The 14,696-nt window shown below is 36.8% G+C and overlaps 1 protein-coding gene across 1 annotated transcript in view; it reads right to left on the reverse strand.

The window, feature by feature from the left end:
- The window catches only part of MALRD1 (MAM and LDL receptor class A domain containing 1), a 761,302-nt gene that overhangs the window by 711,910 nt on the left and 34,696 nt on the right, over window positions 1-14,696 (reverse strand). The window contains 1 exon segment of the mRNA XM_055332672.1: window positions 5,928-6,024. Within this exon segment, the coding sequence (XP_055188647.1) occupies window positions 5,928-6,024 (97 nt within the window).

Raw genomic sequence — 14,696 nt, forward strand, 5'->3', positions numbered from 1 at the left:
CATTCCAACAGGCATAAATAATATCTTATTGTGTTTTTTGATATTCATTTCCCTAATCATGAGTGGTGTTGAGCATCTTTTCATGTTGGTCATCTGTATGTCTTCTTTGGAAAAATGTCTATGTAGATAATCTGCCCATTTTTTAGTTGGGTATTTTCTTTTTTTAGTGTTGCAGAGTTTGTGTCCTCTGCATTTATTGTACTTTGTGCTCTTTACTACCACTCTACTATCATTTTTGCCTTCACCATCTGTTTTCCTTTTTCTTCTAGTGGATTGTTTCTCTATTTTAATATTTTTATGCTCAACTTTAATGTATCTATTTTCCTTTACTTATAAATGTTTAGTGTTCACTCTAGGGATGATATGTGCACCTTAGTTTAACACTCTATGTAGAGTTTGTTAACATTTCAAATAAAATGTAGACTTAGACTTAAAGCTATGGACTTGATTCTCCCAGTTTCATGGTATACTTATCATATGTGCTACATCTACATACTTTGAACTCACCAAAAGGACGTTCGAATGTCTGCTTTCAAGAGTCCTGTGTATAACAAAAATCTTTAGAGGAGAAGATAATTCCATTATATTCTCTGATATTTATGACTTCAGTTGTTCTTTATTCCTACCAATAAAATTTTTCTCTGGAATTTTTTTCAGCCAGGAAACCTGCCTTAACATTTCTTTTAGAGTACATTTTCTGGTGATGAATTATGTTAGTTTTTCTTCTGAGAATATCTTTCTTTTACCTTAACTCCTGAAGGATATTTTCAATAAATATAGAATCCAGAATTACTTAGTTTTAACATTTAAAAAATGCATCTCTATAGTCTTGCTTCCATACTGATGGGAATACTACAATCTCTACAGAAAGTAGAGACTACCATCTCTCCCAAGCAGAGACTTAGGTGGCTACAGATGAGAAAGTATTCCTATATTATAGAATTAGCTCAGGAAAGCCCTGTAATAGTTTGCTAGGGCTGCCATAACAAAGCATCACAGGTTTGGTGGCTTAAACAACATAAATTTATTTTCTCATGATTTTGGAAGCTAGAAGTCTCATAAAATCACATTAGATAGCTTGAGGACATACCTTAATTTCTGAGTTTAAAACAAAAGCCAAAAAATAATATATATTCTTAGCATAAATATAAGTACTGCTAAAAAATAGTTCCATGATATTTTATTTAAGTCTGTGTTCTGGGATGCCTGGATGGCTCAGTGGTTGAGTGTCTGCCTTCAGCTCAGGGTGTGATCCTGGGGTGCTGGGATCAAGTCCTACATTGGGCTCCCTGCAGGGAGCTTGCTTCTCCCTCTGCCTGTGTCTCTGCCTCTCTCTCTCTCTCTCTCCATGTCTCTCATGAATAAATAAATAAAATGTTAAAAAATAAATAAATCCATCTTCTGTGAAATGGAGCACTGTGAAATGGAGCTACAGCTCAGAAGACAGAGGAATTCATTTGAATTCCCAAATATTGCATGTGTTCAGTGTTGAGTCATTTAGTTGACATATATTCATTAAGTGCGTGCTCTGTGCTGGAGATCCACAAAGGAATAAGACACTAATAACTGTTTCCTCAAGAAACTCAACATTTAGCTATGGAAATATATTAATACTCTGTATGTATGTGTGTTTGTGTGTGTGTGTGTGTGTGTGTAGCATGGGGGGTATTTTTTGTAAAAGAAGGCTTCCCAGAAAAAAGACTTCCACTCAGTATTCTCAGTATGGAAAAACACATAGAACAGGTACTAGGAGGACAGGCAAAAAAAAAAAAAAAAAAAAAAAGCCATGAAATGGGCAGAGGGAGCAAGGTTTACACAGATTCCCAAGAATAAGATGGCACTGTGTTGCTGACCCCACAAGAAGTTTGTTCTGGCCAGAGTATGGAGATTCTTGGAGGACTGTGAAGGAGGAAATGAGGCTGGTATGCAAGAGTAGGATCAAGATGAGCTTAGAAATTTGAATTCATAAGAATTCATAAGAAATTTCAATTCTATCATGAAGGCAATAAGAGTTATTGACAGATTTTAACAAGTAGAGATTGGTCATATTTGTATGTCAGAAAGTACAATCTGATGGATAATAGATAGTACTGGATAGTAGAGTTGAAGAGACCAAAACCAGAGTTTTTAAAAATCCAGGGGTAAAAATACATGCTTAAATGAAGTCATAGTTGGATAAATAATAATTATAAATAAGAGGAGATAATATGAAAAATGTAAGGACACTCCCTCTCTACTATTTTTTAACTTAATTCATACAGGAGTAGGAAAAGGGGAGAATGATTTAAGAATGACTCCTAGGCTACTGAGTGAGACCAGATGTCAATAATTTAAAAAGGGAATCTAGGCAAGGGAACAGATTTTGAAAGAAAACTGGAATTTATTTCTAAGTATGCTGATACTGAGTTTCTCTGGGAAATATATTTGCTCACTCAGCTCATCAACCTGTTCTCCTTGCCTGCCTCAACCACAGAGGCTGAATTCAAATATTCAATTTTATTAGTCTGCCTAACAACCAAGGTACCTGCATGACAATTGCCAATGGTATGGACAAAAAAAATGCCCTTTCTCATTTCCCCCTACTTTCTGTCCTGGATGTGAGATGTATAGAACCTCAAAAGTCGTTTTAAGAAGATAAGGTGAGAAGCATGAAGCAAATGTCAAGGAAATCCCTTAGTCCTTGATTTTAACAGTATCAGAGTCGAAGAATCTACGTCATAACTGTCCATCTCCTCTGTTTTCTTAAGTCATCCAAGAGAACTCCTCTTTTCTTGCAGCCACATGCACTCCTAACGCTACCCTCTACTGGAGCAAGATTTCTGATGGTGATGTCTGGAAGTGGTTGAGTTGGCTCTGCACCCTGATCAGATGTACCCTGACCATCAACATCAGGACTGCACGAGGCTGAAACCACTCTCTAATCAGCTACAACCCTGTCTCCGGGCACTTACTGCCAAGTTCAGTAATCAACATTAGACCAGGCTTCATGGTTCCCAAATGCTAGGTTGGTTCTTTGTTTTGATACTTTTTTTAAGAGCAAGAGAGCGCATATGTTGGGGGGTGGGGGTGGTGCAGAGGGAGAGAGAGAGCAGGTTCCATGACCCTGAGATCACGACCTGAGCCAAAATCAAGAGTCAGAGGCTTAACTGATCAAGCCATTCAGCCATCCCAAAAGCTAGTTTGGTTCTTAAACCTGAGGTTAGCTGGCTTCACAAAAAATGTCCTAAGAACCTTATTTAAAATGCAGGCATCATACTCAGTGATTTCCATCTAATGGTCTGAAGTAAAGCTCAGAATCAATCACTTTTCTTTGTGAATCTGGAGACTAACTAGTGTCTAGGGTTAGTTTATCATGATAGCCTCTGAACTTGACTAGAGAGCATCATTTGGAAATTTAATGTTACATAATACTACCATCTTTCACGTTTCTACCATTTACAAAATGCAACTCCATCCAAATACCAATCGTATTCCATGACACTTTATTCTTTTTCTCCATTATTAATCCTCATGCTGCTGTGTTTTTCTCCCAATAGTTTAAATATACCATCAACCCTCATTCTAGCTGAAAAAAAAAAAAAAAACTTCTTGCACCCTCACCTTCAAAGAACATATTGTGATCTTACCTAAATATTGGCTTTTTCCAAAAAAGAGACTACTTCTTTTGCAATTCTCCCAAAGGATGACATCCTTTCCCAATGCCCCATAAAACACCCTTTAATTTTAGGGCCTAAAATTAAACTTGACGTTCTTCCAAATCCCCAGTTTTGATTCATTTATTCTTCCATGTGTAGAAACATTTTGGCTCATGACATCCAATTTACTGCCCTGGGTCTCCATGCATCCATATTCATGAAGACTTCAGTTTGGGGTTTCAAAATCTTCTCTAGCCCCAAACCTTATAATGTTGTATAAATTTAATATCAATGTGAAAGGCCTAGCCAATAAATTAGCTTTAAAATTCATGCCTCATCATCTTTAGTAAACTTTATTTCCACACCACCTCAAAAACAATATGGCTGTATCATTATATGGAACTATTGTCTTAGAAATTATAGACATCAATATTTCTCTATTTGACCACGATCTTTCATTGAATGTCCAACTTTCTGTGCTCTCACTCCTGTGACTATTGCTTTTTCACTTCTACAGTGATCTTATAAGAGTTATTTTAAGTGCTTACTAAAAATCTGTCATTTGTCTTCCGAATATTTATTATGGTGCATCTACATTGGCCAGTATATGGATCATGGGTAATCAAGGAACTGTCTGTGGGTCCCATGTCCAGAGATGGAGAGAAAGGTTGTCTGTGAAATGATAGTAGAGTCCTATTACAGGTGATGTCAAGTCCCAAGCGCAATCCTAGCATCCTCCCACATGTACATTTGTAATGCAAAGTTTCAATGGCAGAGGCCAGGTCCTAATTTTCCTTACAGTTAGGAAAGTCCAGTCCATAGCTTATTCCATTCCTTATTTTCTTTTGAGGGTGATTAGCTGGACTGAGCATTACATAGGACTAGCTGGGGATCATTTTGTTTGGCAGACCTCAGTTTCTGTAGAAACTATAAAAATGAGGTATATAAAGATACTGCTGAAGTGATCAGTTAGGGACTAGCTGCCTTGTAAAAAGCCAAGCATAAGCTGACCATCCACTGGACCCAGGAATGTCATGCAGGGTAACCGAAGAGAGAGCATGAATGGTAGAGCAGTCAGTAGTTGTGTCTGCTTTGCCTGTGGTCAACAGTGTGTTTGTCCTAATCTATTGCTTCCCTTCCAATAAATCCCATAAATGTTATCTTCTATTAGTGAAAAAGCATTGAAATTTATACTTCAATTATTTACTTCTAGAAATAGGTGGAGCTTACAGTCTGCTCCCACAAAATTCTCCAAATTAATTTATCTATATTTCAATTTATCATGTAGTGATTTCTTACCTAAAAGATGCTGAGAAGTGATATTATAAAGATGAAGGAAATCTTTTTGTGTTCCAGTATGGACGGAGCTGTCAGAAGCTCCTATAAAATCCTATCATGGTCCAAGTGGCAAGAGACACATTCCTATAAATGCTCTTATAATACCAGCGGAAGTGCTGTTTAAAATTAAAGCATAATATAGGCATCCTTTGTCAAAATTCCTTGGTCACCTTTAGGTAGATCAACTCATCTCTTCGGTTCTTGAAATATAGTTTACCGCAACTACCATATCTTTGTACCAAATTAGAACTTAGAATCCTCTCTACAAAATAGGTACTTTTATTATGATATGTCAGATTACAATACAATAACATTAAAAAAGAAAAAAATCTGTCAACTCTCTATAATTGTATATATGATTCTTGCTTGCTTATTAAACTAAATTAATTTTATCCATTTGATATTTTTAACATTAAACGTTTCTATTGAGAAAAATATGCATAGTGAATTGAATAATATTCAGTTAATATAATTGAAGGATCAATATGGATATTTTTTTAGATTTGATATATGTGCCTTATTGATCTAGTTGTTTTAGTCAAAATAGAAAATAGATTATAACCAATATCTCTCTCCATTTGTGTCTTTCAGTGGAATAGTTAAATCAATTCCCATGAAGACAATTTCAAGCCTAGAGAAGCCAGTCTTCACCTGTCTCCTAGAGGGCAGGGAGTTCTCTTGGTAAGATTTAACTAGCCATTGTGAACATTGCTACAAAGTTCCAAATCTGAGACTAAATTACCCCTTCAACTCTTTATAGCATCAGACTTGGTGGAAAAATAGCCTATTCTCACTTCTGGCATAAACCTAGACATTGTTATACAATGGAAAATAGCCTGCTTTAAAACATCAGGCCAAAAGAAAAAAAAGAGCAGATGAAAGTCATTACACAATGCTTAAAATGCACTGAATTTATATATACAACAAGGATCAAAATGAGAAAAAGTTCTTATCATTTGCAGGCAAGCAGCCTGAACTGAAAGATATATCATAAATAGCTATGACTTCATTTTGTTCAGGAGTTGAAATTATTTGACCTTGAAAAACAACCACACAAGAAAAAAAAGCACAAAGCAAGGAATATCACTGTCTCACAGTCTTACAGCACAGAGCCTACAAATAAAAAATATATCATTTCCTTTAAGCACTTTGATAACCATGCTAATTCCAAGTGGAAAGAGATCCACTCTCAAGGACAAGAAAATATGGTCATCTCTGTATGTCAAACATCTAACAGAGATTATGTAAAATGTTCGTGAAAGGAAGCAATATTTATCTGTTTTTTTTAATCATCTCTGTTTGGTTCATATGTTTTCATACTTTTAGTGTTTACCAGCTCTTGGACTCAGCTCCACCTTGATATCTGGGTCTTTGCATTTTACAACTGTGCTCCATTTACACCTCTGCTTCTCTAGATTTTGCTCATAGACTCGCTTTGGATGTCCTTGTGCTATATCCTCCTGTGCATCTTCTGCTATTATCTAAACAAAACTTGGGATAGTGATTAGAAATGAATGTTCAGTGACTTATTATTAAAGTGAGTGAATGTGAGAGTTGGTTCAGTGTCTGACTCTTTATTTGGGCTCAGGTCATGATCACAGGTGCCTGAGATTGATTCCCGTGTTGGGCTCCAAGCTAAGCGAGGAGTCAGCTTGAGGATTCTCTCTCTCCCTCTCCCTCTGCCCTTCCCCCTACTCATGCTGTCTCTCCTCAAATGAATAAAGAAATCTTTAAAACCAAATAAGTGAACGTGATATTGTGATATGAATCCAGCCCAACTCTGCACCAAGAGATAATACTCTGGTATAATAAATCTGAGAAATTTAGGAAGGAACTACTTTCTAATTTCCTAGTTATTTAAATCAACAGAAAATTGGTGTGTTGGTGGAGAGTATTATCCCAACCTCACTAATGAATACCAGTGATGTTTGAGGCTTAATTCATAGATGCATTAAACTTGTGTGGATTGTTCAGGCTTGCTTACAATATAAACATTTTATTATTTCAAAATGTCAGCACAACTTCTCAGCTTGTCAACTGGTCTGCATACAGTAGACCCTAGCAGATCATTTTACCATGCCACATTCTCTTTTCTTTCCTGTACTACATGACATACTGATATATTTCCTTTCAAACCAGATGCTATCTACTAGACTATTAAAATATGATATGAAACATCCACAACCTATCAAGTAATATGTCAACATGGAGCCTTAAGAGCATCATCTTTTCTTCACATAAAAAAGAATAATCATGTGACTACTTGTAAATCAGGCCCATGTTGGAAAGGACCTATCAAAGATTGTTGTGTAGGCAAAATATTTCACTTGGAATCTGAAAAGCTGAGCTCTGGTTATACATTTGAAATAGAAAATTTTGAGGAAAAATAGAAATAGGATGGGAAAAGTACTTGGCAAACGGTAGTATCCAACTCCAAATATTTTCAGTACAAATTTGTGTGATCTCTGGTAGAGACCATATCTCTTGGGAAATACATATAAGAAAGCAGATTAAATGTGACTAACCTCAGGTAAACCCTATCTAGAAGACAACAGTTATAAAGAGTTAGTCTCAAGGTTTATTTGTGGCACCTTGCGGATCAACTTTTGCAAAATCCCTTTACAGTGTTATGAGTGTCAGAATCATGAATAAAATGGGAGAGTTTTACATGCATACTTATTGATATTTTCTCAATATTTTATCTTACTACTCCCAGAGTTTTCCATAAACTTAACTACTTGGCTTGCAATTTTAAAGTCATTCTTTTGACAGTTTCTAAAAATTTAGTTTGTAGATTTCATTTGGTAACAAAATTAGTGGATATCACTTCCAATTTAATATTTTTAAGGTTTTATTTATTCGAGAGAAAGAGAGAGGCAGAGACAGAGGCAGAGAGGGAGAAGCAGGCTCCAGGCAAGGAGCCTGACATAGGACTCGATCCTGGGTCTCCAGGATCATGCCCTAGGCTGAAGGCAGCGCTAATGTGGCAGAGCCACCTGGGCTGCCCAACATTTTATTTTTTTAAAGATTTTACTTATTTATTCATGAGAGACACACAGAGAGAGGCAGAGACATAGGCAGAGGGAGAAGCAGGCTCCCTCTGGGGAGCCTGATATGGGACTTGATGCTAGGACTCTGGGATCACACCCTGAGCCAAAGGCAGATGCTCAACCACTGAGCTACCCAGGTGCTCCTAATTTTTTTTTTCTGTAAGTAGGCTCTATGCCCAGTGTAGAGCCCTACATGGGGCCTGAACTCAGGATGCCAATATCAAGACCTGAGCTGAGATCAAGAGTCAAATGCTTAACCAACAAAGCCACCCAGGTGCCCCAATTTGGGCTACTCTTAGTCATGGAATAATCTTATGTTTGTATTGGCATAAGATTTGATGAATGGTTTTAGCCGAATGAATATAATAGTTATACTGCAGACATTTTGCATCCTTTTTGTAACCTAACTTATAAATATTTAAAATTGTTTTGCAATTTTTGCTTTGCTATTAGAGAAAAGGGGGAGAAAAGATTGTCATATAAGGATGGTTTTATATGAGGGCAGTAGAGCACAGTGATTAAAGTATATGTTTGGAAACAGACTACTTGGGTTCAGATCCCAGCTACACTCACCAAATAGCAACATAGAGAAGCTATTTGTTTAGCATTTCTGTACCTCAGTTTACTTCTTTATAAAAAAAGGTACTGATAATAGTAAGTTATTGGGGCACTTGGGTGACTCAGTCAGTTAAGCAGGCTCAGGTTGTGATCCCAGGGTCCTGGGATAGAGCCCCGCACTGCATAGGGCTCCCTGCTCAGCAGAGAGTCTGATTCTTTCTCTCCCTTTGCCTCTCCCCCCAGTTTGTGCTTTTTCTCTTTCTCTGTCCCTCAAATAAATAAATAAAACCTTACAGTAATAATAATAAGTCATTACATATAGGAGAAGATTTATGGAAGGATAAATGAGTTATTACATGTATTTCAGCACTTGGTGTATGGTTAGTATTAAATAAGTGTTACCTATTATAACACAGAGTTATTAAAGTATGTAAGTTATTGTGTGAATAGTGTATTTGTACATTAAAAAATATATTACCTACAGATTAACACTTTATCCTTCTTGAAAGCCTTTTCACCTGTTCTTGCTGAACTAAGAACACACCAGTAGTAGCCATATTTAAAGAGAGGAGCAAAAATAATCATAAACTAATCGTCAATCTCTTCCTTCTTTTTCCACACTCCCTCCTCAAACCCATTGATCTTCAGGGTTTCAACTGTTACTCAGGCTGATGAAACACAAATTTATATCACCAATGTCAACCACCCTTCTGAGCTCTCTGCCCATATTTCCACAGTCTACTGGACATTTTCACCAGATGACACAAAGTCACTTCTAAGTCATAATGTTTTTTCCCCTTTACACGGAACCTGTCCCACGACTCCCATTCTCTGCCAGTGGCACCTGAAGACTGGCACTTTTCGATGCCCAAAACTCCAAAGCAGCTTGCAGAATCACTTTCTCTTCCAGCCTCACATCCAATCCATTAAGATCTGTTAAACCCTCTCTTCTTTCCATTCCTACTTCCACTCCTGTATCTTCACTCCCGATCTGATGAAAATGCTTTTAAATGACCTTCTCACCTTCAATTCTCTCCAATGGAGTTTGCAATATATTTATTTGTTTGATTCGATTAAATTGCAAGCTAACTCCATCTAACTGTGAAAATTGGCTGCCATTTGAGGCCACTGTTCCAACAAGAGGAAATGTCTTTCTTGGGGAGAACGCTATATCTCTGAATATAGGGAAATTCACCAATGGGTCTGTGTAGCTATAAAACATAAGATCCATCAGGCATAACTTGACATTCTAATTAAATATATCTAAACAGAAAGACTTTCCAGATATTTTTCGTTGGGATCCTGAAAAGATGGAAGGGTTGAACTAGCTCAAGAAAGTTGAATCTCAAGATGATTTTTTTTAAAAGTCAGGTCTAGGGTTGGAAGCCATGTTGGCCTATGGTTGTCATATTTCTAAGACAAGTGAGGTCTAGCATTCTCTGCTTTCCCTCAAACTTTGGCAAGTGTGTTTTTCCAAACATCCACCTTATTTTAACTATGTTAGGGGTACACTAACAGATAACACAGATAATGATCATGGAAGTCAAGTATGGCCTGCACTGATCCAATAGTAAATAACAAATTGCTTTCACTGCAAACATTTTAAGAGAAGATGGTCTCTGAGGGAGGCAAGGAGTCAGTGCTCAACTGCTTTAAGATTTAAATCTTCAATTTGACAGTAGCCAGATAATGGACATAAACTCATTTGGATGACACTAGTAACTACATGAACAGAAATGCTTGTAGTTGTATTTATTGCATGAAAGTTTTCTTAGTAGTGTACATTCAATATGATTTCTCAAGCAAACACGTGAAATACAAAAAGATGATGGTGATTTTTTGGCATCACCTGTTTCACATGGTAAATATTCTTGAATTACAAGGGAAAATGACTCTGATTATGATTTAGAAAGGTTTGAGAGTAGCATTTCTTTTAATTTGCGATTTGTATTTATTTTATGAATAACTCATCTTTTGTCTGTGTTAATAAAATCTATTGTTTCTGACTACAAGGCAGCTAAGAACCCTTTGGTGTGTTGAAATGGATGATCAAAGAAATGACAAGTAGATAATAGCATATTAAAAATGCCTCAATATCTTTTTAAAATTCAGGTCTGACTTCTCATTTACTTTGAGAATCCAAACATTCAATGTGAAAGCCACAGTCAGTGATATATTTAGTAATACAGTATTCCTTTCTTCCTACCTATAAAACCAATATGTAAAGCACCTTAAAGAACAAAAAAAAGGGGGGGGGCACCTGGATGGCTCAGTTGGTTAAGTGTATGCCTTTGGTTCAGGTCATGATTCCAGGGTTCCTGGGATCAAGTCCTGCATCGGACTCCCTGCTCAGAGGAGAGCCTGCCTGCTTCTCCTTTTCCTCCTCCCTTTCACTCATGATCTCTCCCTCTCTTGCTCTTAAATAAATAAATAAAATCTTTTAAAAAATAACAAAGAAAAAGAGAGTGATGGAAGGTTTTACTTGCATTTGAGACAAAGTTTCTGCTATATGTGTAGCCTGGCTTTTTCTCTGCTTCTGCAAATATTTTAGGACAATAGCAAAATTAATTGCTTAAGTCCACAATTTTGAGAAATGCAATTGCAGTTAATCAGCAGAATAATGTGTAATAATGTTGTTTTATCCAACACAGCAGACAAAAGAATGTTTAATGAGTCACCTGCAACACATTTGGCCAAATCCAGAAGTTGGATTTTTTCCCCATCTATATTTTATAAATCATTATGATGTTTTAATGTGATAAAAAAAAACAAAACAAAACAAAATGATCATGGCTCAGTGAGTAAATGATTGAGATGTGAAATCAAACTATCCTGGGGTCTAATCTGGATGGTATGTAATAGGTTCTTTCACTCTCTGAAGCTTGTAAACCAAACATGAACAAGGGGGTGAATTATAGTTCTGATTCGGAAGACTGCCATCCATGGAGGGCCAATAAATAATATGTACAAAAGACTAAATTCAATGCCTCACATATCATAAGTGCTCAGTAAATACTAAATGTTATTACTCCTTAACCATCTTCAGAAACTTTCTTAAATGCTGTTATCTTTGCTGACTAGATACATAAACACCATTCCTTATTTCTTGCAGCATGCACTCAGAAATGAATGGGCTTTGATTTCATTAAGGCATGGACCCAGTACTTTACAGAAAAAGGTAACAAAGCCCTCCCACCTGACAACGGTCAGATCCAAAGGCTTTCTTGGAAACCCATGCTAAACCAGGGTCCAGCTGAAACTAAAATCTCTTATTTGGATATTTCTAAAGGCAGCATGAATGGTTTTAAAACTATCAGAAGGCAGCGTGGAGGGGCAATTGCAGAAAACAGAGTAATTCTCAGAGGCTTTTAAACTGATGAGGCACCAGATATTGTCTGGAGATGGTGATTCCAAAATGCCCTCAAATAAGCCTCTTGCTTAAGCTTTTCAGGGCCAAGCTACAACAGGATGGCCGGCAGTGTGACAAGCACAGCACATCTCTGTGGCCTAGCTAAACAAAAGCATGTGAACATCTGCTGTCTTGCTGACAGGACAGAACTGAAACATACCTGCAATCTTAAAGATTGGTGTCGCCTAAGAATCCCAAGAGAGTCATAGGGTTTCCTAAGTTGTACAAAGCCTCTAAGGTAGAGGCACTGTTTTCGTATCAGCAATAAAGTATTTTGGCAAACAAGTTAATATACTGCACATGCATCTGCTTTTGCTGGAGCCACTGCTGCAATTTAAAGCACTCGAATGAATAACCTCGCTGCCTCAGCTATAGCTGAATGGCCCTGGAGGTGATATATTTGGGAGTTTTAAGTTTTATATTTAGCTGCTACACATATTTAATCATCAGCCCCTGCAATGTATCATTTGGGAACGGATGGCTAGAAAAAACAGGGAGGTGGTTTTAAAAGGTTTAACACACAAGACTCTGTAGGTTCCAGCTCTACCCAACATTGGGCTACTCACCAGTAAAGACTTCGACCTTAAGTTAGAGGCCGAGATGAGAAGGCACAAAGGTTGGCAAAGATAGGTTAGGATTCTTTTACCATCCATTCTGGTTCAAAGTTGGAAGAAATGTGTTAAACGGTGACAATGTTTACACGCAGACAAAATCTTATTTCAGCGATGAAAGTTTGTATGAGCATACAGACAGAAGGAGCTTTCAGCTCCAGTCAATGTGACTTAATCCCCTCAAAAGCACTCTTGGCTCTGTTTTATTGATCTTTTGTTTTATTCTGTTTTACTTTCTTATTGAGAGAAGACAGAGAGACATAGGGGAGAAAGAAGAGAAGTGTTAAGAAACAAACTAGCAGTGCCTGGGTGGCTCAGTGGGTTGAACATCTGTCTTCAGCTCAAGTCATGATCTTGGGGTCCTGGGATGGAGCCCTACATTGGGCTCCTTGCTCAGTGGGGAGTCTGCTTTTCCCTCTCTCTTTGCCCTTCACCCCCACTCGTGCCCTCTCTCTCTTTCAAATAAATAATACATAAAATCCTTTAAAAAAAAGAAATAAACCAGAAACTTCTCTAGCAGTTAATTACATGTGAATATACACAACAAATTAGATGCATTATCTAATGCTCAAGGTTCTCAGTCTGCACACACATACACAGACATACCTCAAAGCCAGGAACACATAGGCTATCTTCTATATGCCTATAAAAAATCTTCCCCTTACAAATCATCTACCAGATAAGGAGTTAATATCCAAAATATATAGGAAACTCATACAACTCAATAGCAAAAAATTAAACAAAATATCCACATAAATAAATAGTTAGAGAACATCATTCCAAAGATAGACAGCATTCCAAAGAAGACATGCAAATAGCCAGCAGGCACATGAAAAGACACTCAATATTACTGATCATCAGGGAAATGTAAATCAAAACCACAATGAGATGTATTTCATACCTCCTAGAATGGCTATTATCAAAAATACAAGAGATAATGTGTCTAGAAGGATGTGGAGTAAAGGAACCCTTATTAACTGTTGGTCGGAATGTAAACTGGTGCAGCCATAATGAAAAACAGCATGGCAGTTCAAAAAACTAAAAATTGAACTACCATATGATCCAGCAATCCCACTTCTGGGTATATAATCAACAGAAATGAAATCACTATCTCAAAGAGATATCTGCACTCTCATATTTATTGAAACATTATTTACAATAGCCAAGACATAGAAACAACTTAAGTGTCCATCAACAGAAGAATGGATAAAGAAAATGTGGTGTACACATACCAGGGTATAATTCAGCCAAGAAAGGAAGGAAATCCTATAATTTATGACAGCATGGCTGAAACTTTTAAGGTATTATGCTAAGTGAAATAAGTCAGAGAAAGACAAATATTTTATGATTCACTTATATGTGCAACCTATAGAATCCAAATTCATAAAAACAGAGTGATTATTTGCCAGGGTCTGGATGGTGGGGAAATGGGGAAATGTTGGTCAAAGGGTACAAAACTCCAGCTATAAAATGAGTAAATTCTGGGTATCTAATAAGCAGCATGGTGAATATAGCTAATGATACTATATTATATACTTGCAAGTTGCTAAGAGAGAAGATCCTAAATGTTTTTACTGCATGAAAAAAATTGTAATTAGGTGATGTGATCGATATGTTAACTGACTTTATTGTGGTAACCATTCCATAACGTACATACATCGAATCATCACAGTATATACCTTAAACTTACACATATATCAATAATATCTCAATAGAGCTGGGAGAAAAATCTTTTCTTTACATGCATTAGGAATGTTTCCTGAATTCCACCAGGCATATCCTGAGTGTCCCAAGTGAGTCTTTGTTAAATCAATCAATCATTCACTGGAAGACTTAAATGCCTGATGGTTTAAGATACCTTGCCCCATTCCCATCCCACACCACTATATTTGACTTCAATAGACTGCAAAGCTTCAAATGACAGAATTATGTTTCCAACCATACAGTTCCTCTGAAGTCCTATCATCCAAGTGTCATTTAACCCTCTACTAAGTGATTTTCTTTGAACCTCTTTGGATCCCCATTTAGTTTACAAAAGCCTGAAATTTCAAACTACAGTGAATTTATGATAGATCAATTAAGAAAATGTGCCATT

This window comes from Nyctereutes procyonoides, unplaced genomic scaffold (genome assembly GCF_905146905.1).
Source record: "Nyctereutes procyonoides isolate TBG_1078 unplaced genomic scaffold, NYPRO_anot_genome, whole genome shotgun sequence".
Lineage (NCBI taxonomy): Eukaryota > Metazoa > Chordata > Mammalia > Carnivora > Canidae > Nyctereutes > Nyctereutes procyonoides.